Source organism: Pseudophryne corroboree, chromosome 1, assembly GCF_028390025.1.
Source record: "Pseudophryne corroboree isolate aPseCor3 chromosome 1, aPseCor3.hap2, whole genome shotgun sequence".
NCBI lineage: Eukaryota > Metazoa > Chordata > Amphibia > Anura > Myobatrachidae > Pseudophryne > Pseudophryne corroboree.
This window is the reverse complement of record NC_086444.1, coordinates 777,496,964-777,524,428: the sequence shown is the minus strand read 5'-3', so window position 1 is coordinate 777,524,428 and position 27,465 is coordinate 777,496,964. Positions and strand designations below refer to the sequence as shown.

At 44.4% G+C, this 27,465-nt stretch overlaps 1 protein-coding gene across 1 annotated transcript in view; it reads right to left on the bottom strand.

Annotated features, from left to right (window-relative positions):
• The window catches only part of LOC134910100 (complement C3-like), a 465,863-nt gene that overhangs the window by 172,264 nt on the left and 266,134 nt on the right, over positions 1 to 27,465 (bottom strand). The window contains exons 18-19 of the mRNA XM_063917765.1: positions 24,437 to 24,545; positions 9,857 to 9,945 (exon numbers count right to left, since the gene is read on the bottom strand). Of these exons, the coding sequence (XP_063773835.1) occupies positions 9,857 to 9,945; positions 24,437 to 24,545 (198 nt within the window). The remainder of the gene's footprint in view (positions 1 to 9,856; positions 9,946 to 24,436; positions 24,546 to 27,465) is intronic.

The window sequence follows — 27,465 nt, the reverse complement described above, 5'->3', positions numbered from 1 at the left end:
CTGCTGCTGAATGCAATGTGATGTCACAGTGGTACTTTCTAGCTGTCTGCAGCTGAAAGCAATGTGATGTCACAGAGGTACTTTCTAGCTGTCTGCTGCTGAATGCAATGTGATGTCACAGTGGTACCTTCTAGCTGTCTGCAACTGAATCCAATGTGATGTCACAGTGGTACTTTCTAGCTGCTTGCAGCTGTATGCATTGTAATGTCACAGAGGTACGGTCTGCCTGCAGCTGAATTCATTGTGATGTCACAGAGGAACTGTATAGCTGCCTGCAGCTGAATGCAATGTGATGTCACAGTGGTACTTTCTAGCTGCCTGCAGCTGAGTGCATTGTGATATCACAGTTGTACTGTGTAGCTGTCTGCAGCTGAATGCATTGTGATGTCACAGTGGTACGGTCTGTCTGCAGCTGAATTCATTGTGATGTCACAGTGGTACTGTCCAGCTGCCTGCAGCTGAATGCATAGTGATGTCATAGAGGAACTGTCTAGCTGTCTGCAGCTGAATTTATTGTGATGCCACAGTGGTACTGTCTAGCTTCTTGCAACTGAATGCATTGTGATGTCATAGAGGTACTGTCTAGTTGCCTGCAGCTGAATGCATTGTGATGTCACATAGAGATGAGCGGGTTCGGTTTCTCTGAATCCGAACCCGCCAGAACTTCATGTTTTTTTTCACGGGTCCGAGCGACTCGGATCTTCCCGCCTTGCTCGGTTAACCCGAGCGCGCCCGAACGTCATCATGACGCTGTCGGATTCTCGCGAGGCTCGGATTCTATCGCGAGACTCGGATTCTATATAAGGAGCCGCGCGTCGCCGCCATTTTCACACGTGCATTGAGATTGATAGGGAGAGGACGTGGCTGGCGTCCTCTCCGTTTAGAATAGATTAGAGAGACACTTGATTTACTAATTTTGGGGAGCATTAGGAGTACTCAGTACAGTGCAGAGTTTTGCTGATAGTGACCACCAGTTTTATTTATAATCCGTTCTCTGCCTGAAAAAAGCGATACACAGCACACAGTGACTCAGTCACATACCATATCTGTGTGCACTGCTCAGGCTCAGGCCAGTGTGCTGCATCATCTATTATCTATATATAATATTATATATATCTGTCTGACTGCTCAGCTCACACAGCTTATAATTGTGGGGGAGACTGGGGAGCACTACTGCAGTGCCAGTTATAGGTTATAGCAGGAGCCAGGAGTACATAATATATTATATAGTGAGTGACCACCAGACACACAGTGCAGTTTATTTAATATATCCGTTCTCTGCCTGAAAAAAGCGATACACACAGTGACTCAGTCAGTCACATACCATATCTGTGTGCACTGCTCAGGCTCAGGCCAGTGTGCTGCATCATCTATATAATATATATTATATATCTGTCTGACTGCTCAGCTCACACAGCTTATAATTGTGGGGGAGACTGGGGAGCACTACTGCAGTGCCAGTTATAGGTTATAGCAGGAGCCAGGAGTACATAATATTATATTAAAACAGTGCACACTTTTGCTGCAGGAGTGCCACTGCCAGTGTGACTAGTGACCAGTGACCTGACCACCAGTATATATAATATTAGTAGTATACTATCTCTTTATCAACCAGTCTATATTAGCAGCAGACACAGTACAGTGCGGTAGTTCACGGCTGTGGCTACCTCTGTGTCGGCACTCGGCAGCCCGTCCATAATTGTATATACCACCTAACCGTGGTTTTTTTTTCTTTCTTTATACATACATACTAGTTACGAGTATACTATCTCTTTATCAACCAGTCTATATATTAGCAGCAGACACAGTACAGTGCGGTAGTTCACGGCTGTGGCTACCTCTGTGTCGGCACTCGGCAGCCCGTCCATAATTGTATATACCACCTAACCGTGGTTTTTTTTTCTTTCTTTATACATACATACTAGTTACGAGTATACTATCTCTTTATCAACCAGTCTATATATTAGCAGCAGACACAGTACAGTGCGGTAGTTCACGGCTGTGGCTACCTCTGTGTCGGCACTCGGCAGCCCGTCCATAATTGTATATACCACCTAACCGTGGTTTTTTTTTCTTTCTTTATACATACATACTAGTTACGAGTATACTATCTCTTTATCAACCAGTCTATATATTAGCAGCAGACACAGTACAGTGCGGTAGTTCACGGCTGTGGCTACCTCTGTGTCGGCACTCGGCAGCCCGTCCATAATTGTATATACCACCTAACCGTGGGTTTTTTTTCTTTCTTTATACATACATACTAGTTACGAGTATACTATCTCTTTATCAACCAGTCTATATATTAGCAGCAGACACAGTACAGTGCGGTAGTTCACGGCTGTGGCTACCTCTGTGTCGGCACTCGGCAGCCCGTCCATAATTGTATATACCACCTAACCGTAGTTTTTTTTTTCTTTCTTTATACATACATACTAGTTACGAGTATACTATCTCTTTATCAACCAGTCTATATATTAGCAGCAGACACAGTACAGTGCGGTAGTTCACGGCTGTGGCTACCTCTGTGTCGGCACTCGGCAGCCCGTCCATAATTGTATATACCACCTAACCGTGGTTTTTTTTTCTTTCTTTATAGATACATACTAGTTACGAGTATACTATCTCTTTATCAACCAGTCTATATATTAGCAGCAGACACAGTACAGTGCGGTAGTTCACGGCTGTGGCTACCTCTGTGTCGGCACTCGGCAGCCCGTCCATAATTGTATATACCACCTAACCGTGGTTTTTTTTTCTTTCTATATACATACATACTAGTTACGAGTATACTATCTCTTTATCAACCAGTCTATATATTAGCAGCAGACACAGTACAGTGCGGTAGTTCACGGCTGTGGCTACCTCTGTGTCGGCACTCGGCAGCCCGTCCATAATTGTATATACCACCTAACCGTGGTTTTTTTTTCTTTCTTTATACATACATACTAGTTACGAGTATACTATCTCTTTATCAACCAGTCTATATATTAGCAGCAGACACAGTACAGTGCGGTAGTTCACGGCTGTGGCTACCTCTGTGTCGGCACTCGGCAGCCCGTCCATAATTGTATATACCACCTAACCGTGGTTTTTTTTTCTTTCTTTATACATACATACTAGTTACGAGTATACTATCTCTTTATCAACCAGTCTATATATTAGCAGCAGACACAGTACAGTGCGGTAGTTCACGGCTGTGGCTACCTCTGTGTCGGCACTCGGCAGCCCGTCCATAATTGTATACTAGTATCCAATCCATCCATCTCCATTGTTTACCTGAGGTGCCTTTTAGTTGTGCCTATTAAAATATGGAGAACAAAAATGTTGAGGTTCCAAAATTAGGGAAAGATCAAGATCCACTTCCACCTCGTGCTGAAGCTGCTGCCACTAGTCATGGCCGAGACGATGAAATGCCAGCAACGTCGTCTGCCAAGGCCGATGCCCAATGGCATAGTACAGAGCATGTCAAAACCAAAACACCAAATATCAGTAAAAAAAGGACTCCAAAACCTAAAATAAAATTGTCGGAGGAGAAGCGTAAACTTGCCAATATGCCATTTACCACACGGAGTGGCAAGGAACGGCTGAGGCCCTGGCCTATGTTCATGGCTAGTGGTTCAGCTTCACATGAGGATGGAAGCACTCAGCCTCTCGCTAGAAAACTGAAAAGACTCAAGCTGGCAAAAGCACCGCAAAGAACTGTGCGTTCTTTGAAATCCCAAATCCACAAGGAGAGTCCAATTGTGTCGGTTGCGATGCCTGACCTTCCCAACACTGGACGTGAAGAGCATGCGCCTTCCACCATTTGCACGCCCCCTGCAAGTGCTGGAAGGAGCACCCGCAGTCCAGTTCCTGATAGTCAGATTGAAGATGTCAGTGTTGAAGTACACCAGGATGAGGAGGATATGGGTGTTGCTGGCGCTGGGGAGGAAATTGACCAGGAGGATTCTGATGGTGAGGTGGTTTGTTTAAGTCAGGCACCCGGGGAGACACCTGTTGTCCGTGGGAGGAATATGGCCGTTGACATGCCAGGTGAAAATACCAAAAAAATCAGCTCTTCGGTGTGGAGGTATTTCACCAGAAATGCGGACAACAGGTGTCAAGCCGTGTGTTCCCTTTGTCAAGCTGTAATAAGTAGGGGTAAGGACGTTAACCACCTCGGAACATCCTCCCTTATACGTCACCTGCAGCGCATTCATAATAAGTCAGTGACAAGTTCAAAAACTTTGGGTGACAGCGGAAGCAGTCCACTGACCAGTAAATCCCTTCCTCTTGTAACCAAGCTCACGCAAACCACCCCACCAACTCCCTCAGTGTCAATTTCCTCCTTCCCCAGGAATGCCAATAGTCCTGCAGGCCATGTCACTGGCAATTCTGACGAGTCCTCTCCTGCCTGGGATTCCTCCGATGCATCCTTGCGTGTAACGCCTACTGCTGCTGGCGCTGCTGTTGTTGCCGCTGGGAGTCGATGGTCATCCCAGAGGGGAAGTCGTAAGCCCACTTGTACTACTTCCAGTAAGCAATTGACTGTTCAACAGTCCTTTGCGAGGAAGATGAAATATCACAGCAGTCATCCTACTGCAAAGCGGATAACTGAGTCCTTGACAACTATGTTGGTGTTAGACGTGCGTCCGGTATCCGCCGTTAGTTCACAGGGAACTAGACAATTTATTGAGGCAGTGTGCCCCCGTTACCAAATACCATCTAGGTTCCACTTCTCTAGGCAGGCGATACCGAGAATGTACACGGACGTCAGAAAAAGACTCACCAGTGTCCTAAAAAATGCAGTTGTACCCAATGTCCACTTAACCACGGACATGTGGACAAGTGGAGCAGGGCAGGGTCAGGACTATATGACTGTGACAGCCCACTGGGTAGATGTATGGACTCCCGCCGCAAGAACAGCAGCGGCGGCACCAGTAGCAGCATCTCGCAAACGCCAACTCTTTCCTAGGCAGGCTACGCTTTGTATCACCGCTTTCCAGAATACGCACACAGCTGAAAACCTCTTACGGCAACTGAGGAAGATCATCGCGGAATGGCTTACCCCAATTGTACTCTCCTGTGGATTTGTGGCATCGGACAACGCCAGCAATATTGTGTGTGCATTAAATATGGGCAAATTCCAGCACGTCCCATGTTTTGCACATACCTTGAATTTGGTGGTGCAGAATTTTTTAAAAAACGACAGGGGCGTGCAAGAGATGCTGTCGGTGGCCATAAAAATTGCGGGACACTTTCGGCGTACAGGCACCACGTACAGAAGACTGGAGCACCACCAAAAACTACTGAACCTGCCCTGCCATCATCTGAAGCAAGAAGTGGTAACGAGGTGGAATTCAACCCTCTATATGCTTCAATTGAGCACGATATAGGAGGTGGAATGCACCTGTCTCAAGTGCAGTGGAGAATGATTTCAACGTTGTGCAAGGTTCTGATGCCCTTTGAACTTGCCACACGTGAAGTCAGTTCAGACACTGCCAGCCTGAGTCAGGTCATTCCCCTCATCAGGCTTTTGCAGAAGAAGCTGGAGGCATTGAAGAAGGAGCTAAAAGGGAGCGATTCCGCTAGGCATGTGGGACTTGTGGATGCAGCCCTTAATTCGCTTAACAAGGATTCACGGGTGGTCAATCTGTTGAAATCAGAGCACTACATTTTGGCCACCGTGCTCGATCCTAGATTTAAAGCCTACCTTGGATCTCTCTTTCCGGCAGACACAGGTCTGCTGGGGTTGAAAGACCTGCTGGTGACAAAATTGTCAAGTCAAGCGGAACGCGACCTGTCAACATCTCCTCCTTCACATTCTCCCGCAACTGGGGGTGCGAGGAAAAGGCTCAGAATTCCGAGCCCACCCGCTGGCGGTGATGCAGGGCAGTCTGGAGCGACTGCTGATGCTGACATCTGGTCCGGACTGAAGGACCTGACAACGATTACGGACATGTCGTCTACTGTCACTGCATATGATTCTCTCAACATTGATAGAATGGTGGAGGATTATATGAGTGACCGCATCCAAGTAGGCACGTCACACAGTCCGTACTTATACTGGCAGGAAAAAGAGGCAATTTGGAGGCCCTTGCACAAACTGGCTTTATTCTACCTAAGTTGCCCTCCCACAAGTGTGTACTCCGAAAGAGTGTTTAGTGCCGCCGCTCACCTTGTCAGCAATCGGCGTACGAGGTTACATCCAGAAAATGTGGAGAAGATGATGTTCATTAAAATGAATTATAATCAATTCCTCCGCGGAGACATTGACCAGCAGCAATTGCCTCCACAAAGTACACAGGGAGCTGAGATGGTGGATTCCAGTGGGGACGAATTGATAATCTGTGAGGAGGGGGATGTACACGGTGATATATCGGAGGGTGAAGATGAGGTGGACATCTTGCCTCTGTAGAGCCAGTTTGTGCAGGGAGAGATTAATTGCTTCTTTTTTGGGGGGGGTCCAAACCAACCCGTCATATCAGTCACAGTCGTGTGGCAGACCCTGTCACTGAAATGATGGGTTGGTTAAAGTGTGCATGTCCTGTTTTGTTTATACAACATAAGGGTGGGTGGGAGGGCCCAAGGACAATTCCATCTTGCACCTCTTTTTTCTTTTCTTTTTCTTTGCATCATGTGCTGATTGGGGAGGGTTTTTTGGAAGGGACATCTTGCGTGACACTGCAGTGCCACTCCTAGATGGGCCCGGTGTTTGTGTCGGCCACTAGGGTCGCTAATCTTACTCACACAGTCAGCTACCTCATTGCGCCTCTTTTTTTCTTTGCGTCATGTGCTGTTTGGGGAGGGTTTTTTGGAAGGGACATCCTGCGTGACACTGCAGTGCCACTCCTAGATGGGCCCGGTGTTTGTGTCGGCCACTAGGGTCGCTAATCTTACTCACACAGCTACCTCATTGCGCCTCTTTTTTTCTTTGCGTCATGTGCTGTTTGGGGAGGGTTTTTTGGAAGGGACATCCTGCGTGACACTGCAGTGCCACTCCTAGATGGGCCCGGTGTTTGTGTCGGCCACTAGGGTCGCTAATCTTACTCACACAGCTACCTCATTGCGCCTCTTTTTTTCTTTGCGTCATGTGCTGTTTGGGGAGGGTTTTTTGGAAGGGACATCCTGCGTGACACTGCAGTGCCACTCCTAGATGGGCCCGGTGTTTGTGTCGGCCACTAGGGTCGCTTATCTTACTCACACAGCGACCTCGGTGCAAATTTTAGGACTAAAAATAATATTGTGAGGTGTGAGGTATTCAGAATAGACTGAAAATGAGTGTAAATTATGGTTTTTGAGGTTAATAATACTTTGGGATCAAAATGACCCCCAAATTCTATGATTTAAGCTGTTTTTTAGTGTTTTTTGAAAAAAACACCCGAATCCAAAACACACCCGAATCCGCCAAAAAAAATTCGGTGAGGTTTTGCCAAAACGCGTTCGAACCCAAAACACGGCCGCGGAACCGAACCCAAAACCAAAACACAAAACCCGAAAAATTTCAGGCGCTCATCTCTAATGTCACAGTAGTACTTTCTAGATGCCTGCAGCTGAATGCATTGTGATGTCACAGAGGTACTGTTTATCTGTAGCTGAATGCATTGTGATGTTGCATAGGACTTGTATAGCTGCCTGCAGCTGTATGCATTGTGATATCACAGAAGAACTGTATAGTTGCCTGCAGCTGAATGCATTGTGATGTTACATAGGACTTGTATAGCTGCCTGCAGCTGTATGCGTTGTGATATCACAGTAGTACTCAGAGCCGGCCCTAGGCATAGGCAAATGCCTAGGAGCACAAGCAGATTCTGCTGATTAAAAAGATATATGCGCCATGCCTATATTCTGTGTGTGACTGCGACTGTATCTGCATACGAAATACTACGTTACAGTGTATTCCTGGAAATCAGTGTAATGTAGCATTTCATATGCAGATATAGCCACAGTCGCACACAGAATATAGGCAGGCTAATTAGCATTTTAATCAGCAGAAGCTGCTTCTGCATCCTAGTCACATAGCAATGCAAATAAGATGCATTTTCTGCAAAAAAAAATGTGCCCAATGTTAGCAGATCTGGACGGGAACTGCATGGTATACTGGGGCAAGATGTATGAGGACACATCTGTATCCAAGCAATAATAATGTGCGACATATGTGAAAGGAGCATTATGTGTGTCATTATGTTTATAAGGGCGATATTAAAGGTTGGCATAATGTGTAAGGTGCATTATGTTTATAAGGACATTAATAATGTGTGTCATATGTGTAAGGGGCATTACTGTGTGGTATTATGTGTATAATGTGCTCTACTGTGTGGTTTAATGTATAGAAAAAAAACATTACTGTGTGGTCTAATGTGAATAAAGAGCAATTTGGTGTGGTGTAATTTGAATAGGGATCAATTCAGTGTGATGTAATGTGAATAAGGGGCTCTACTGTGAGGAGTAACGTTTATAAGGTAAAGTGGTACTACTGTACTGTGTGACATAATGTGAAGGGACACTATTGCATGATATAATGTGAATAAAGTTGCACTACTGTGTGGTGTAATGTGAATTGGGGGTACTATTGTGTGGCCATGCCCCTTCCCAAAAAAACATGCCCCAAAAAGGGCTGTGCGCAGAATGTTCGCACTGTTCCTGATTAAAAATTTTGTGTATTGCTACTGTCTAGCTGTCTGCAGCAGAATGCATTGTGATGTCACAGATGTACTTTCTAACTGCCTGCATCTGAATGTGTTGTGATGTCACAGTGGTACTGTCTATCTGCCTGCAGCTGAATGCATTGTGATGACACAGAGGAGCTGTATAGCTGCCTGCAGCTGAATGCATTGTGATGTCACAGTAGTACTTTCTAGCTGCCTGCAGCTAAATGCAATGTGATGTCACAGATGTACTTTCTAACTGCCTGCATCTGAATGTATTGTGATGGTACTGTCTAGCTGCCTGCAGCTAAATGCATTGTGATGTCACAGAGGTAATGTCTAGCTGCCTGCAGCTAAATGAATTGTGATGTCACAGTGCTACTGTCTAGCTGCCTGCAGCAGAATGCATTGTGATGTCACAGAGGTACAGTCAGTCTGCAGCTGAATTCATTGTGATGTCACAGTGGTACAGCCTAGCTTTCTGCAGATGAATGCACTGTTAAGTCAGAGAGGTAGTTAGGGGTGGATTGTTATGGAAAACCAGTCAGGAAATTATGGGAGCAGTCCTAATGTTGGTGCTTTCTGAGGAAGGGGTGGGGTCTGTTGAGGGGGGGTGGAATCCCTCCTCATAGGGCCTGATTGTACGCAATTGGACCTTCCGTGCGTCTTTTGCTGCAGTTGTGTCTGAGACTAGGGGCAGATTGGGAACTAAAAGTGTCCCTGTAAAATTTAGTAGAAGTGGCATGACATGGACAGCACAAGAGGTGTAACATACTGTGTAGCCATGGAGGCCTCACTGGATGGCAGAGTTGCTGTACTACAGAGATGGAATAACAGTATAAATGGGGACAATGCAGTGTACTGAGTGCTGCCTGTCATGTGGGGCTGGGACCACATGACAACACACAATACAGGCCCCACAGACACGTCAGCCTAGCAGGAATCTTCCTGGTGAGCCCTATGGCCAATCCGCCCCTGTATACAGTATACCATTGACTGTACATAACAGGATGCTGATCTAGATATATACTGAAAGTATTCTTTAGTACTGAATGGCAACTTTGAAGTACACACTGACACAATGTAATGTGAAGATAGTCACTATAACTTAGATCTACTGTATCTGCTTTATTTGATACTGTATATATCTACTCTCTAATTTTTCATTTCTCCCTTAAACTAGAAAAACAACGGTTATCAGATACTTTGATTTTGCTGTACCTTACCTTGATTCTGCTTGATGCTGACTGCTTGTATCACCCAAGTTGTGATAGAATCTGGCAGTTTCTTCAATTCTAAAGGGACTGTAACAGTGCTAGAAAATAATTAAAGCTTTTGATAATGAAGTGAGCGCAAAAAAAATTACAGAAAAGACAAAAGTGATGTGCAAATACATATACAATTTTGTGACACCATATGGCCAATATTGAGCATATGCATCGATTTTTATGGGAAGACACATGGGGAGGAATTCAAATGTTTGAAATGTCAGTTGGGTGTCTGTTTTTTCCTGTCTATTAGATAGGAAGAAACAGACACCCAACTGGCATTTCAAACAATTGAATACCCCTCATGGTTTGGCTGTCATGAAGCTCATGAAAACAAATACTTACAGGAAGCTTCCACTTGCAATGATTATATGTTGTGGGTAAAGAAATTGCATTTCAGTTAGATTCAAGTGTTGGATAAAATTTAGAAGTCTCTTCAATAGACATTTGTACTTTTACTAGATATTTCACTTTTAGTTATCATTTCCCTCTAAAAGAATAAACATTGAAAGACATAAAACTATTATATGTAACAAACACAGCCCCAAACAGGGGCGTAACTAGACCAATGCGAATCCCCACTGCAAAATGTTCAATAATGGTCAAGCTGCAGTGACACGAGCAGGGAGTGCTGTTAGGACACGTGCAGGGAGCTGCTGCCCAGACATGGGCAGGGAGTTGCTGCTGATAAGACATAGGGGCAGGGAGCTGCTGAAGGGACACAGGGGCTGAGATGCTGGTGGGACAGAGGTCACTTAAGCTGGCCAAACATAGACTGAAGCCCTGAGCAAAGATATTGGTCATGCATGCAGATGGGCAAATAGGACCAAATAAGGATAGGTGAATAAGGGTCACTAATGTATGGCGTAATGTGAATAAGGGACACTACTATGCAGTGTTGGACTGGAACATGTAGGGCCCACCGGGGGGATGCAGTGGTAGGGGCCCATGTTTAGGGGTGTGGCCAGTCTCTAGAGGGGGTGTGCCAAGCCACCACATTGGTTTATCTACCCATTTTGCAAGAGTTGGTCCCCTAGATAGGTATATACAGTAAATACTGTAGTGCATGCAAAATAATGTACTAGATTAGTAACAGCACAGTCTGGAACCTGATCCCTAGAGGAGGGGGTGGGCCCCCAGGCAGTAGGGCCCACCGGTGGTTTCCGCTGTACCCCTGTGGGCCAGTCCATCCCTGCTATTATGTGACATAACTTGTTTAAGGGTTAGTGTGGTGTAGTGGGAAAAAGGGACACTACTATGTGGTGTAATATGAATAAGAATGTGCTACTGTGTAGTATCATTCTAATTGGGATTACTATTGTGTGGCCATGCCCTTTCCGTGTGAAACCATGGCCCCTTTTTGTGGCACACCTCTGGCACACACTGTTCCTTTATTGGGTATAGGAGGTAAGGCACAATTTTATAGTTTGCAGGGGGGCACCAAACATCCTAGCACCGGCCCTGCCTCCACCTAATGGGGGGGGGGGGGGGGGGTAGGTAGGTGGCAGGAGAAATTAGTTCCACTGCCTCCCGGGACAACTTTAAGCCCTGATCTTAAAGAATATCAACTTTTATTGCTTCCTACAATCATTATCGTGATTAGAAATGAGACCTTAGGGGGTACATTTACTAAGATGGGAGTTCTATTTAAGATGGGATGTTGCCCATAGCAACCAATCAGATTCCTGGTATTATATTTTATGAGGAGAGCTAATCATTTACTCGAATGACAATGGCCCTCATTCCGAGTTGTTCGCTCGCAAGCTGCTTTTAGCAGCATTGCACACGCTAAGCCGCCGCCTACTGGGAGTGAATCTTAGCTTAGCAAAATTGCGAACGAAAGATTCTCAAAATTGCGAATAGAAATTTCTAAGCAGTTTCTGAGTAGCTCGACACTTACTCTGCCACTGCGATCAGTTCAGTCAGTTTCGTTCCTGGTTTGACGTCACAAACACTCCCAGCGTTCGCCCAAACACTCCCCCGTTTCTCCAGCCACTCCCGCGTTTTTCCCAGAAACGGCAGCGTTTTTTCACACACACCCATAAAACGGCCAGTTTCCGCCCAGAAACACCCACTTCCTGTCACTCACACTACGATCACCAGAACGAAGAAAAATCCTCGTAATGCCGTGAGTAAAATACCAAACTTCTTAGCAAATTTACTTGGCGCAGTCGCAGTGCGAACATTGCGCATGCGCAGTTTGCGGAAAATCGCTGCGATGCGATGAAAAAGAACGAGCGAACAACTCGGAATGAGGGCCAATGTATGATGATGGTGGCCTTAATATGAAAAATAATGTTATTTTTGGCTAGCTGAATCACCCCTCACCCCCCATGAGTTTTCCTTATCTTAACTTTTGTCTACTGGTTTTTCTTATAGAGGAAATTCCAAGGTGAAAGCATTTGAAAATCTGTTATACTGTAGTACTTCCATGCTTTTAAACAATACATGACTATGGGGAAAATGTATCAAACCTTCTAAAGAATGGAGAAGTTCACAAGTGGAGACAACTTTTAGCTAGCATTTATCAAGTACATTCTTAAATGACAGAATCTGATTGGTTACTTTGGTCAACCTCCACTTACACATGCTTTTGAAAGTACATTTACCCTGATTCAGAATGTTATCATGGATGGGATGAGACCTTCACAATGTTGACGTTGACTTTAACATCAACCATGCCAGAATGTCTGCATTGTGAATGTTGACAGTGGGCATGTTGAACATGCGGTTTGCATTGACAAGGTGAGTATCCCTAATTCTAACCCTAATCGCAGCCTAAACTTAACACTAACCCTAACTTTAAAGTCATTAAACATTGGCTGTCAACATTCTATTGTCTACTTTTACAATGCTGCTGTTCTGTCATTGTTCACATTATGAATCATGACATTCTCCTCTCTTCACAGGTAAAAACACCATCTTCATGCTTGTATATCTGAGTCTCTCATCTCTCTCTGGCTACACTTTTCACACCCCAAGGAAGTTTGTCTGCAAATGTCTGTGATCCTTCTTCAATGCAAAATAACCTCTGTTAATTAGCTGAACTTCTGATTGCATACCTCCCCCTTTGCCAGCTGATATAGTTGGAGCATTTAAGAGCAATATTATCAAGGCCTGCAGTCAGGACTTGGCCTGCTTGCAATTGTGAAGAATGCAATTGTTAAGAATATGATTTAAGAATGGAGTTAGAACCGGAGTTTGAACTGGATTTGGACTACGCTAAAATCTCGAATAATACAATTTCCCCAAACACTGCAACTCGGGACCATCATGTGGTCTCTCCTCACCTCTGCCTTGAGAACACCAGGACCAATGCCTGCTATTTTTCTGTCCAAGAACATCATGACTGCCCCCAAGACTACCCCTCAAGCTGAGCAGGGAACTGAGGGGCGTGCGCATCAGGACCAGATTTTGCTGGGTCAGTTCCATTGGACATTAGTGTGCACTCCACATTCTTACACCCACCCGCACTGCTCCCCACACTCTCACACACACCCGCACTGCTCTCATGAGACCAGGACATTTATCATTTTCACAAATTAATGTTTTCCTGCAAATGTGTCTTTCTCTTCTTTCTTCTTACAGGGTACTTTCCCCCCACTGTGTGCTATTCCTGTAATGTGTACCTCCATTGGTTGCACACCCTGCCAGCAGTAACCTACACAGTGCGCCTCACATGGCTGCCTCGGATGGTTCCTCCATGGGCAGGGTGTGCTTCATTTGGATCTTTCCATGCAGGGTATAGCATACTCCTACACTCGTGTCAGCTTTCCCGTGAATGCATTTGGCCCTTGTATGGCTCATCTCCCACTGTGTAACCTTCGTAGTGCGCCCAACATGGCTGCCTCATCTGGTAAACTTGTGGATGGGATGAAAAATACATGGACCTGATGGTTTTACTGGAACCCTACTCTGAACCTAAGGACTCTGCAATCTCCCCGTTTTGTGTTCTCTTCTAGGGGTGGACTAGTCCACCCTGGGTAATCCTACGCAGAGCGCCTAAGATGGCTGCCGCACCTGGTACCTTGTGAGGGTGGAATACACAACCCCTGGAGGTTATTACCCAAAATGCTTACACCAACCCTGCATTATGCTTTCTGTCTTTATTGTCTGTGTGGTTTATCTTTTGATGTAATACTTAAATCTTCTGTATTATGTGCATTGTTTGAGTTCTAGTTGGCGCCGCGGATGGCTGCCTCGGTGCTGCTCTGCCAAGCAGCCTTTGTGTTTAGTCCTACATGTATAATATGTCTAATATGTTGAGTCTATTGTACAGTTGCAATGTGCAGTATCAACTCATACGTGTAATGTGTGTAATGTATGCTATGTTCTTCCCCCTTCGTATGCTATGTATTCCCCCTTCATGTTGCTGCTTGGCGATGCATTGTACCACAAAGAATTCCTAGTGTACGTGAGTACACCTGGCCAATAAAGCTGATTCTGATTCTGATTCTGATGAAAATTCTAAATGTCAACATTATGGAGTAAATTTACTAAGATGGGAGTTCTATTTAAGATGGGAAGTTGCCCATAGCAACCACTCAGATTCCAGGTATTATATTCTAGCAAGTGCTAGACAAATGAGGAGTAGAATCTGATTGATTGCTATGGGCAACATCCCATCTTAAATAGAACTCCCATGTTAGTAAATTTACCCCTAGGACTTTACTTCAAATGTACTATACTAAATTTTTCATATTATTTGTAAACACAAGTGTATTTTATTTTCATTGCAGTCCTAAGAGTTTATTGATATGCTAAAGTATATAATTTTGAGCTGGTCATTAATAAATCTGGTATGTATGTTGATTAATTTTACTCAATAGTGTTTTTTTATATAAAATATATTTTTATATTACTTTTTTCTTTTTCATTTCATTTTTTACAGTGCAAATTCAATAATAATAACATTTTCAAAATTAAGAAAAGATGCGAACATTCACTTGAATAGCGTGGCAACATTCAAACTATTTCAGAAGAAGCCTATACTCATTGACAAATTGCAAAAAAATTAAAAACTTCATGGTGTTGTGTAATGTATACATTAGCTCAACACAAAGAAACAGGTACAAACGTGACTAAAAAAAATTAATGGACGACCCAGGTATACATCAAAAAGGGAAGTTAAATACATTATCAAAAAACCAAAGACTCCAAGCAACTGCACTCAAAAAAGAACTCAATAAAATTAGACAAACTCCAGTATCAGTTGATATGGTTAAGAGACATCTGTGTAATGTAGGTCTAAATAGTTAAATAACTTGCAGAAAACCATTGTTGAGGTCTGTAAAAAAAAGCAAAACACCTTCAATGGGCCAAAGAACACTGGTATTGGATGCTGGATTAGTGGGAAAAAGTATTTTGGAATGACAGATCCAAATTTAAAATTTCAGAATCAGAAAACGTCAGTATGTTCGAAGAATGGTCTGAGGATGTGTGTTAGATAATTGTATAAGTTATACAGTTAAACATGGTGGTGGACACGTCGTGATTTAGGGGTGGTTTTGGTGGAGGATAGGTTGGAGATTTAATTAAAACAACATCAACTATGGATAAGAAACGATACCACAGTATGGATAAGAAACGATTCCACACGAATCGTGGAACCAAGTGGAACTCGAAATATTGGAAAGGGGTTAATCATGCAACATGATAACGGCCCTAAGCACACATCTAAACTGTGTAAAAGTTATTTGAAAAGTAACTAAATAAAGGAAGTTCTACAAATTATGACATGGCCTCCTCAGTCACCTCATCAAATTCTAAAAACTTGGGAATGTCTGAATGAGGCTTGGGAAGCATAACTTATGAAACTGTAGAAAAGTTGGTGTCTCAAATGCCCAAATTATGTAAAGCAGTGATTCACACCAAAGGAATACACATTAATGAAAGACAAATTTATATTATACTATAAAATGATAAATAATTTTGATAATGTTTAGACCATAGACCGTGGATCATGAAATTCTAATTGAGCACCAAAAGAATTTGTGTAGGCTGGATGGTTCAAATCACTTCTCACTGGCAGCTCACAGAGAGTTTCATCTGGAGTATACTCATCGTCATCAGTGCCATTGACTTGTGGTGTCCCACAAGGTTCTATACCATCTTCCATGCTTTTTGCAGGATACATGCTACTGAAAACCCAATAACAACCCTAAATGGCTGTCTAGCTGAGCTTCAGGAAGGGATGAGTACCAGTTGGCTGTGACTATACTCTGATAAAACAGAAATCCTTATGATAGGTCACAGGACAAGACGGCAGCATAGCTAACCAACAGAACTTACACTTGGGGGTTCAGAACTACAAAACACATGTCCGGAAACTTGGCTTTGTCCTGGGTAATGGCTTGACGCTTAATCATCAGGTATCAGCAAGGGACGTGCAGTGAGGTGAGGCAGATGAGGCGGAGCCTTTTCTGTGATACTCCAGAATATGCCAGAGTTTTGACTATATAAAATATATGAACAACACAAAGAATATATTAGAAATAATAGGATTTTAATTACCTACCGGTAAATCTTTTTTCATAGTCCGTAGAGGATACTGGGAATCCATTTAGTACCATGGGGTATAGACGGGTCCACTAGGAGCTTTGGGCACTTTAAGAATTTGATAGTGTGCACTGGCTCCTCCCTCTATGCCCCTCCTACCAGACTCAGTCTAGGAAACTGTGCCTGAGGAGACGGACATACTTTGAGAGAAGGCTATAAAAGGATAGTGGTGAGATTACGAACCAGCACACAAAAGCAAGAGGAGAGCCAAGCTTACCGAACTTGAAAACATGAACAGCTGAACCAAACAACAATACTTAACCAAGTAACAATGCAGGAAGTACGAAGCACTGGGCGGGCACCCAGTATCCTCTATGGACTACGAGAAAAGGATTTACCGGTAGGTAATTAAAATCCTATTTTCTCTTACATCCTAGAGGATACTGGGGATCCATTTAATACCACGGGGAAGTACCAAAGCTCCCTGCAGAACTTATTGACCAAACTGAAGGTCATCAGAGGCCAAAGTATTGAACTTGTAGAACTTAGCAAACGTGTTCGAACCTGACAAAGTAGCTGCTCGGCAGAGCTGTAAAGCCGAGACACCCCGGGCAGCTGCCTAAGAAGAACCCACCGACCTAGTAGAGTGGGCCTGTACAGATTTTGTAACCTGCAATCCTGCCATGTAATAAGCATGCTGGATAGTGAGCCTGATCCAGCGTGTAATGGACTGCTTCAAAGCAGGACACCCAATCTTATTGGGATCATAAAGAACAAACAGCGAGTCCGATTTTCTGTGATGAGCTGTTCTCCTTACACACACCTTCAAAGCCCTCACAACATCCAAAGACTTTGAAGTAGCAGAGGTGTCAGTAACAACCGGAACTAAAATAGGTTGGTTGACGTGAAATGCAGACACCAAATTAGGAAGAAATTGCTGACAAGTTCTGAGTTCAGCTCTGTCCTCATGGGAAATTAAATAGGGGATCTTGTGAGACAATGCCCCAGCTCAGACACACGTCTTTCTGAAGCCAAGGCCAACAGTGTGACAGTCTTCCACATAAGATATTTTACGTCAACCTCCTGTAACGGTTTAAACCAGTCTGATTGGAGGAACTGCAGCACCAAATTGAGATCCCAAGGTGCCTTGGGAGGCACAAAGGGAGGTTGGAAGTGCAGAACACCTTTCAAGAACGTCTGGACCTCAGGGATAAAAGCCAAATTCTTTCTGAAAGAAAATGGACAAGACCTAAATCTGGACTTTTAAGAAGCCCAGACGTAGGCCCACATCCACACCTGACTGTAGAAAAAGCAGTAAGCATCCCAGATGAAATTCCACCACAGAATATTTTCTGCTCTCACACCAAGAGACGCATTTCTTCCAAATACGGTGGTAATGTTTAGACGTTACCCCCTTTCTGGCTTGAATGAAGACCGCTGACAATGCCACAGCATGTTTTTATGACCAGAGGAGGATTCTTGTCACCTCTGACATTGCTGCTCTGCTTTTTGTTCCACCCTTTCGGTTTATGTACGTTACCACCATCACATTGTCCGACTGGACCTGAATGGCCTGATCTCAAAGAAGATATGAGGCCTGCAGAAGGGCGTTGTATACAGCCCTGAGTTACAGAATGTTGATTGGAAGGTCGACTTCCTGACTTGACCATCTTCCCTGAAACTGCACCCCATGGGTGATTGCTCCCCAACCAGGCTTGCATCTGTGGTTAGCAGAATCCAATTCTGAATCCTGAACCGTCGACCCTTGATTAGGTGAGAAGTCTGAAGCCACCATAGAAGAGAAATCCTGGCTCTTGGTGACAGACGGATCCTCTGGTGCATGTGAAGATGCGAACCGGACCATTTGTCCAACAGATCAAGTTGGAAAGGTCTTGCGTGAAACCTTCCATACTGAAGCGCCTTGTAAGAGGCTACCATTTTCCCCAGAAGGTGAATGCATAGATGCACCAATATCCGGGTTGGCCTCGGGACAGCCCAACCATCGACTGGATTACCAATGCCTTTTCCAATGGAAGGAACACTTTCTGCGACACTATTTCCAGTATCTTTCCCAGGAATGGAAGCCTCTGAGTTGCCTCTAGGTGAGATTTTGGAAGGTTCAGAATCCACACGTGATCCCGGAGTAGTTGGATTGAAAGAGCAATGCTGTCCAACAACCTCTCCCTGGACTGCGCCTTTATCAGAAGATCATCCAGGTACGGAATTATGTTCACTTCCTGTTTGTGGAGGAGGAACATCATCTCAGCCATCACCTTGGTGAACACCCTCAGTGTTAAACCGTAGATAAGCCTGATGTGGCGGCCAGATCAAAATGTGAAGGTACGCATCCTTGATATCCAGAGACACTAGGAATTATCCTTCCTCCAGACCTGAGATCACAGCTCTCAGAGACTCCATCTTGAATTTGAACACCCTAAGTACGGGTTCAACGACTTGAGGTTCAAAATTGGTCTTGCCAAACTGTCCGGTTTCGGTACTACAAACAAGTTGGAATAATACCCCTTGTTTTGCAGATGAGGTGGAACTGGAACAATGACCTGAGTTTGCACCAGTTTCTGAATGGCATCCTGTAATGTTATACTTGCCTCTTGTGAAACTGGTAAGACTAATTTGAATAATCTGTGAGGTGGGAGCTCCTGAAACTCCAGTCTGTAGTCCTGGGAAATAAGATTTATGACCCAGGGATCCTGGCACGAACTTGTTCAGATGTGACTGAAGAATTTTAGCCGGCTCCCACCTGCCAGTCTTGCAGGCATCGCGGTCCACTGTCATGTTGAAGGCTTTGAGGAAGCAGAGCTTGAACTTTGTTCCTGAGAACCAGCAGTTGCTGGTTTGCGTGGTTTACCTCTAGCGCCTCTGGTGGCTGTAGAAGTACCTCTGGTTTTGCCCTTAAACTTGGCTGTCCGAAAGGACTGCAAATTGGAATCTGAGTAGGCCTTCCTGGCTGGGGGAGCTGCAGAAGGAAGATATGTGGACTTTCCCGTAGTAGCTTTGGAGATCCATTTATCCAGTTCATCTTCAAATAAGGCCTCTCCTGTAAATGGTAGGCCTTCCATGCATTTCCTGGAGTCCGCATCACCAGTCCACTGGTGTAGCCATAAGCCCCTGTATGCTGACACTGCCATAGCAGTGTTGCGTGCATTAAGCAAGCCTATTTCTTTTATGGCTTCCACCATAAAGTTAGCAGAGTCCTGTATATGGTGCAGGAGTAAAACAATCTCCCCCCTAGATAAGGAATCTAACCCCTCAATTAGGTTACCTGACCATTTAGCAATGGCTTTAGTGGTCCTCACACATGCTATAGTGGGTCTCTGAGCCACCCCAGCAGCTGTGTTAAAGGATTTGAGTGTGGTCTCAATTCTACGATCATCCGTGTCTTTCGGGGTGGCTGCACAAGGGACAGGCAATACTATTTTCCGTGACAGCCTGGATACTGATGCGTCCACTATCGGTGGATTTTCCTATTCTCAGGAGGAAAAGGAAAGGATGAGAGTAACCTCTTAGGGATTTGAAATCAGGATTAACCAACGGTTCTTCAAATAGGGTATTGAGTTCCTTTGACACAGGAAAAGTGACTGATGATTTCTTTTTTTAACATTAAAACAAGATTTCTCACACTCCTCTGTCACCTTATCAGGAATTTGCAGAACGTCTCTGATAGCCTCTATAAGAGCCTCTATTCCCTGTGACAGAGCAGCATCCCCCCCCTCTGAGTTCACCTCACCCTCCTCCATGTCTGACCCTGTATCATCAGAATCAGATTGCAGTATACGGGCCAGAGTACATTTTTGTAGACAAATGGTAGGGTTCTGAGACTCTGGTTTGGGGACTGAGTCTCTGTTCATAAACTCATCCACAGTCTGTCTTAAGTATTGCATCTCTTTCTCATTGCGGGGCAATTTAGTAGAAATATTGGAAATCATTCCTTTAATGGAATCCGGCCATGCTGGTTTAGCCCCGCTAGTCTGGGAAGGTGCACTACACTGAGTACACAGTAGTGAGTCCCCTGGAGAAGAGGATCACTCTGCCATACTTGAAACACACTCTTTGTCTGACATCTTGTAAATGTGACAGCACACACACACAGGAAAAGGTTAAAAGCACAATTAACCCACAAAGAGACCTTCCAGGAAGACACAGAGATATTATGGAGCCAGCACACAACGCCCTTATCACTAATACCAAGCTTAACCCGGTCGGAGGCTAAGTACCCAGATTGGGGACTTACTGTAGTACACTAATAGTCGCTCCCCCCCTGCTATGACCCCCTGGCACCGCTGAGGTAATCTGGAGCCTCTCTGGAGGAGCTGCGTGTTCCTATCAGTCAGCGTCTGTCCGCTGCAGAGGGAAAATGGCGCTGGTGAGCTGCTGGATCTGCTCACAGTGAAGCCACGCCCCCTCCATGGTGCGCGGGCTTCCCACTTTTTTTATACTGGCTGAGGTAATTTAGTGCTTAAAATAAAGGCACATCCATTTTAAGTCTTTGTTTCCAGTGTGGGTACTGTGTACACTGTACTGAGACTCAGTTCGCCCCTCAGAAGCTGTGCGTCTGCACTGTGTACTGAGTCTGCAGACACAGTCCGCCCCGGTTAGAAGCCATGCATCTCCATACCCTCATGCCGCCATAATGGCCAGTGACCCGCTAACCAGGATGCCAGCTTAGTACTCACCACTCTTTACTCTTCCGGCTCTGTTAGGGGTGACGGCATGCTGCGGGAATGTACGCTCGCCATGGTGGGTCTTGTGAATAGTTCTCTCAGGAGCTAGTGTCCTGTCGGCAGGGAACAGGACCATTAACCCTTCAAGAGGTGGGCCGTTCCCACCTCTAAGTTCCAAGAAGCAGGCAAGCTGGTGCCAACCAGTCCTGCCTGAAAATAACAAACAAAAAATAAATGCAGAAACCTCCTCAGGAGCTTCCATAAGCATGACCGGCTCCTCTGGGCACATTTTGTACACTGAGTCTGGTAGGAGGGGCATAGAGGGAGGAGCCAGCACACACTATCAAATTCTTAAAGTGCCCATGGCTCCTAGTGGACCCATCTATACCCCATGGTACTAAATGGATCCCTAGTATCCTATAGGACATAAGAGAAATCTTCTTTATATTGTTCTTATCATTTTTATAGTCAACTCTGGAGTAAAAAGTCTATGGCAGGTGAAGCAGTGCCTCACCTATTTATCTTTTCCGCACATCTCTGATCAAAACTTACCAAAATGTTAAGCAGAATATACTGCTGCACCTATGTATAATGCCCACATGAACCCTTGGGCTTATATAATGTGTGTAAATCTGGCTTTGGTACCACCCAGTGCCTCCTGAGCCATTTACTTGATCGCATGTCCCTGGTATTAGCCACAATCAAATCCTGATTATTTCATCTGAGGAACATAGCCAGAATTAAGCCGTAAATTCCTTCAGTCATAAATGCATTTGTATCATCACGCCTAGACTACTGCAATGCCCTTGGTCTTCCAGCAAAAGAATTGCACTGCTTGCAGATGGTACAAAATGCAGCTGCCAGGCTTTAAAACCAACCAGCCCTGTTCCAGCCACATAGCACCCATTCTCTACTCCCTTCACTGGCTACCTGTAAGATGGTGAATCATTTTCAAGATTGGCTTACTCACTTTCAAAGCTCTACATGACCAGGGCCCAAGGTACTTGAAGCAGCTTCTGATTTGAATTCATCTGGGAGTCGGGCTTTCACCTTTGTGGCTCCGACTCTATGGAGCTCTCTTCCCTACGCAGTTCGAGAAGCCTCCACTCTAGAATCTTTCAAAAATATACTCAAGACTTACCTACAGTATTTACTCAAGCATTTCACTAATATCTACTGTTTTGTATTTTGAGCTGTAATGGCAACTGTAAAGCACTTTGAGTCCTATTAGTAGAAAAGTGCTATATAAATTACACTATAATTTATTATTACTACCTCTATAGAGGATCATATTGAAAGAATTCATTAAATTCATACAAAACAAATGGTTGTCTAAACAAATTTGTTGTAATCATTATTTATTGCCTAGAGTAAGTGTATGAAATAAATGGAAATAGTGTACAGAGAGTGTCTCCGTCCAGGGCGAGCGCACACTCGTGATTGAGACGTGCCCTGTTCACTAGAATGTTAGAGCGTCTCTGTGCACTCCGGCAGGGCTATGCGGGCAGATCACCTAGTCATGCCGGGAGTGCATGTATGTGATGGAGCCGCCTCAGATGAGCGCAGCTCCATCTGTATTTGCAAATATACAAACTAAGGGAGTTTATCGGTAATTTGCAAAATTGCAAAGACGATCTTTGTCCATCTGCACATGCGCAAATGATCGCATCGCGCACGCACAGAAGCATCCTGGAAGGATGTGATCGCAATGTGATTGGTGGGCGGTCGGGGGCAGCGACGTGTCATTGGTGAGGAGTGGTGCAGGAAATGCAGGCATGTCATGTCCGTTTTCGTGGCCGCAGGATGACGTTGTCTGCCTTTCCTGTGACAGGAAACATGGCGCTGGACTGCGTATGCAGGGGTCTACCTCTATTTCGATTCCTGCAATGCGATTGCAATTGAACTGCGATCAAAACGCAGGGCAGCACTACACATGCTGGGCGGCCTTCCCCTGTGCTGGGCAGCCCCCAGCATGCTATTTTATCAGTAGCAGCTGGGGGCTGCTGACTCTGAATAACCCTCTAAGTTTTAAGAATTGAGAAACTCATCAGTTGTGGACAACATTCCATATAAACTCATGTCAGACATATCAATCACTGTGCAATGCAGGAGACTGTTGCTGCAAGTTTCTGACATGGAATGATAAAGCCTTGCACAAGAGTAAGTGTTTATGCTATGCACATACAGTACAATGAATACATTCTGACAGTTTTTGTTTGTAGAGTAGTGAAGCTAATATTGGCCCTATGAAAAAACTGTACTTACACTCTATGGACATGCTCAAGGGCAAGTAGACAAATGTGTGTGTGTGGGGGGGGGGGGGGGGGCATGGACTGCAGGGATATGGTCGTTAGGTCGACACAGCGTAGGTCAACGGTCATTAGGTCGACCACTGAAGGTCGACATGCATTAGGTTGACATGGTCAATAGTTTGACATGGTCATTAGGTCAACATGTACTAGGTCGACAGGTCAAAAGATCGACATGAGTTTAAAAAAAAAATTTGGGATTTTTCCATACTTGACGATCCACATGGACTACGATTGGAACGGTAACCTGTGCTGAGTGAAGCAGTTGCGGATCTAGGCACCTTGCCCGAAGCATGGCGAGCGAAGCGAACCATGCGAGGGGACACGGTGCACTAATTGGGGTTCCCTGTCACTTTACAAAGAAAACGACAACAAAACGCATGTCGACCTTTTCACCTGTCGACCTAGTACATGTCGACCTAATTCCCATGTCGACCTAGTACATGTTGACCTAATGCCCATGTCGACCAAAGTTGGGTCGACCCAACGACCCATACCCGGACTGTACACCCTAATTGTAAACATAATGAGAGGTTTTACCATGCTGAGACATGTACTTCCACATAAAAAATAGAAAGTGCAGGAGCACACACTAAATACTAAACACTGCTAATCAGTAATCAGAACAATTACAATAATCTCTGCAATATAACATAGAGTAAAATTGAGGTGCTTAGCATAATTTGGCCAAAAATATGAGTCCACCAACCATGGCCAGGTGACCTTATTAGTTGGGTCCCTAATATTCCTAAGGTTCAAGTCCAGAACACAGATACCCTTAGGCCAGCACAAGCCAACTGCCTCAATATGTACAAATGTTAGCCTTTGCTTGTCTGAGCATTACGAAAAAACTTGGTACAAGTTTAATCTCTCGACCAAAGGTACAAACTGCATATAATCTTGCTATGAGCTAAAATATTAAAATGGCAACAATCCATAAATTAGTACATACGTACTGTACTCTTCTTGTCACTTGGATATTTTCTTGTGTGGCACTGAATTTGTGCAGTATTTGGACATTTTTGTTATTAGTTATTATCACTCCCACTTACTTTGATGTTGATTTGGGGCCGTTGAGTACAATTATGTTGAAGTGCCAGCTCTCTGGGAAGTAACTGCGGAGTACACTTTCTTCTTCCAAATCTTCATTAGAGTCATCAGCTGCAGATAAGAAAAATGTGTCTTTTTCCTTTAACCAAATTCCAGGTTGAATTTGAATGGTCACATATTTTGAAAACTAAAAATGTAAAATGTTGAGCATTGTACTGTACATCCTAAAGCACCAGGTTGTCGTAAAAAGGTAGATGATGACAATGTTGACATCCATGTCGACAGTTATGATGTCAACACTGCTAAAATGTTGATAGGTAACATGTTGACATTCTCAGAATGTCAACATTAGGGTTAGTCTGTGGGTGGGGGGGGGAGGGTTAGGGTTAAGCTGTGAGAGAAGGAGATTAAGGGTTATACACTGGAGTGAGGGTTAGGATTAGGGAAAGGGGAGAAATACTCACCAAAACGCCAGATGATCACAGCTCTCTGGTGCCCGGAAACTGCACTGGAGATGCTGCAACCGCTAGGAGCAGGTAAGTCGCCGTTGGGTCACCAGGGACGATATTCTAACATGTTGCCATTTCATCAGTGTGTACATAATAAATGTTGACATGTTCAATACTGACATTATGACCATGTCAACAGTTTCATGACAGCACTTTTTCAAGCAGCTTATTTAGACTGTCTAAGGATACTATTTGTGTTCCATCTGGAACGCTTTCGCATGGTTCTTGGAATTATTAGTTAGGGAAGTGTATTGTCTATGTGCATATTTTAATTAAAAATTGTGGTATTTTTTGATGCAAAAGTCTCCTAGCATTTATAGTAGATGTGCAGCTACTTACACATTTTATATACATAAATTGATTGAGAATACCCAAAGCGCAGTGCTGTGTTTCACAATTCAGCATGATGAATGTCAACAGTATTACTGTCGACATATACAGTACCACAACCTAAAAGCCCAGAACTTTTACAAAAATAGGTGGTATTAAGAAAACAAAAAATTAAGTACACAGAAAAACATACGTTATGGTAAGAACTTACCGTTGATAATGGTATTTCTCCTAAGTCCACAAGGTCTACAGGATAACATTGGGATATGATGATGCGAGAGCGGAATTGCACCAAATGGTCAAAGCTTTTCGGCCTCCCAGCATGCAACGGGCCTGTCCATATGTCCCCGCCTCCTGGCTCAGATAAATCAGTTGCTTTTCCAAAGCTCAAGGCAGGAGCATCATAGAGAGCCCTAATCAGGTGAGAAGAACACACATGCACACCCTTTCGTACAAGAAGGAAGAGGTTAGTGAGTAAAAGGATCCTCCAATCAGGTGTGTCAGGGTGGGATCCCTGTGGATCCTGTGACTTAGGAGAAATACCGTTATCAACGGTAAGTTCTTACCATAACGTATATTTCTCCTGCAGAGTACACAGGTTATTCACAGGATAACATTAGGATGTCCAAAAGCAATTTAGTGGTGGGTATGACTGGACAGGAGAATCCTTCACCTGAATTCAGTGTCCTGAGAGGCAAAGGTATCAACGGCATAATGTGACGTCTAATGAATGTGTTAATGGAAGAGCATGTGGCTGCCTTAAATATATGTTCTGCTGAAGCACCACGTTGTGCTGCCCATGATGGACCTACCTTACGATTAGAGTGAGCAGAGACATTATTCGGAACAGGGAGATCAGCTTGAGAATATGCTTCTGAAATATTAATCTGAAGCCACCCTGCCAGTATCTGCTTATCAGCAGGCCATCCTCTCTTGTGAAATCCATAGAGAACAAAGAGAATCTGTCCTTCTGATAGCAGTGGTATGATCTACGTAGATCCTTAAGGCATGGACTACGTCCAACGATGCCTCTCCCACAGAAAGGTCCGGCCCTTGGAAAGCCGGGACTACAATTTCTTTGTTAAGGTGGAATTTAGACACCACCTTAGGAAGATACCCAGATTTAGTTCTGAGAACTGCTCTATCTGGATAAAAAAAATCAGAAATGGAGGATGACATAACAATGTCCCTAAATCTGAAACTCTTCTAGCCATGGCCAGTAGAAAGAGAACTTTAGCCGTCAACCATTTAAGATCTACTCTTTTAAGTGGTTCAAATGGGGCAACTTGAAGGGACTTTAGGACTAAACTTAAGTCCCACTGTAGGAGGAACAAAAGGAGGTTAAATGCGCAGCATTCCCTGGAAAAAATGTGCACATCCTGTAGGTTGGCAATTTTCTTTTGGAACCATACAGTCAATGCTGACACTTGCACTCTCAAGGAAGCCACCCTTAAACCTTTATCCATGCCTGCCTGAAGGAATGCTAAGACCCTGGAAACTCTGAGGGTCAAGTTTCCGTTCCCTGCACCATTAAATATAGGCTTGCCATATTCTGTGATAAATGCAAGCTGAGGAAGGTTTCCTTGCTCTGAGCATTGTTTAAATTACCTGTTGTGAGAATCCTCTTGACTTCAGGATAGAGGTCTCAAGAGCCACGCTGTCAAAGACAGTCCATCCAGGTGTCTGTGATAACAAGAACCTTGAGTCAGTAGATCTGGATGTTGAGGGAGTAGGAATGGAGCATCCATCACCATCCTCTGCAGATCTGTGTACCAATGTCTTTTGGGCCAATCCGGAGCTATTAGTATCATGGCACCCCTTCCTTGTTTTACCGTTCTCACCTCCTTGGGTAATAAGGCGATTGGTGGAAACACATAGGCTGGATGAAAGTCCCATCTCACTGACAGGGCATCCACAAAGGTCACTTTGGTATCCTTTGTTCTTGACCCGTATGCGAGAACTTTGTTGTTCTGATGGGACGCCATGAGATCTATCTCCGGCAACTCCCACCTGTCGACCAGGGTCTGGGAGACCTCTCTGGGTGTAGTGCCCATTCGTTTGCATGAATGGCGTGTCATCTGAGAAAATCTGCTTCCCAGTTTAGGACTCCCGGAACGAACACTATGGACAAGGCTGGATGATGAAGTTCTGCCCACTTTAACGTGCGACTTACCTCCTTCAATGCTTTTTGG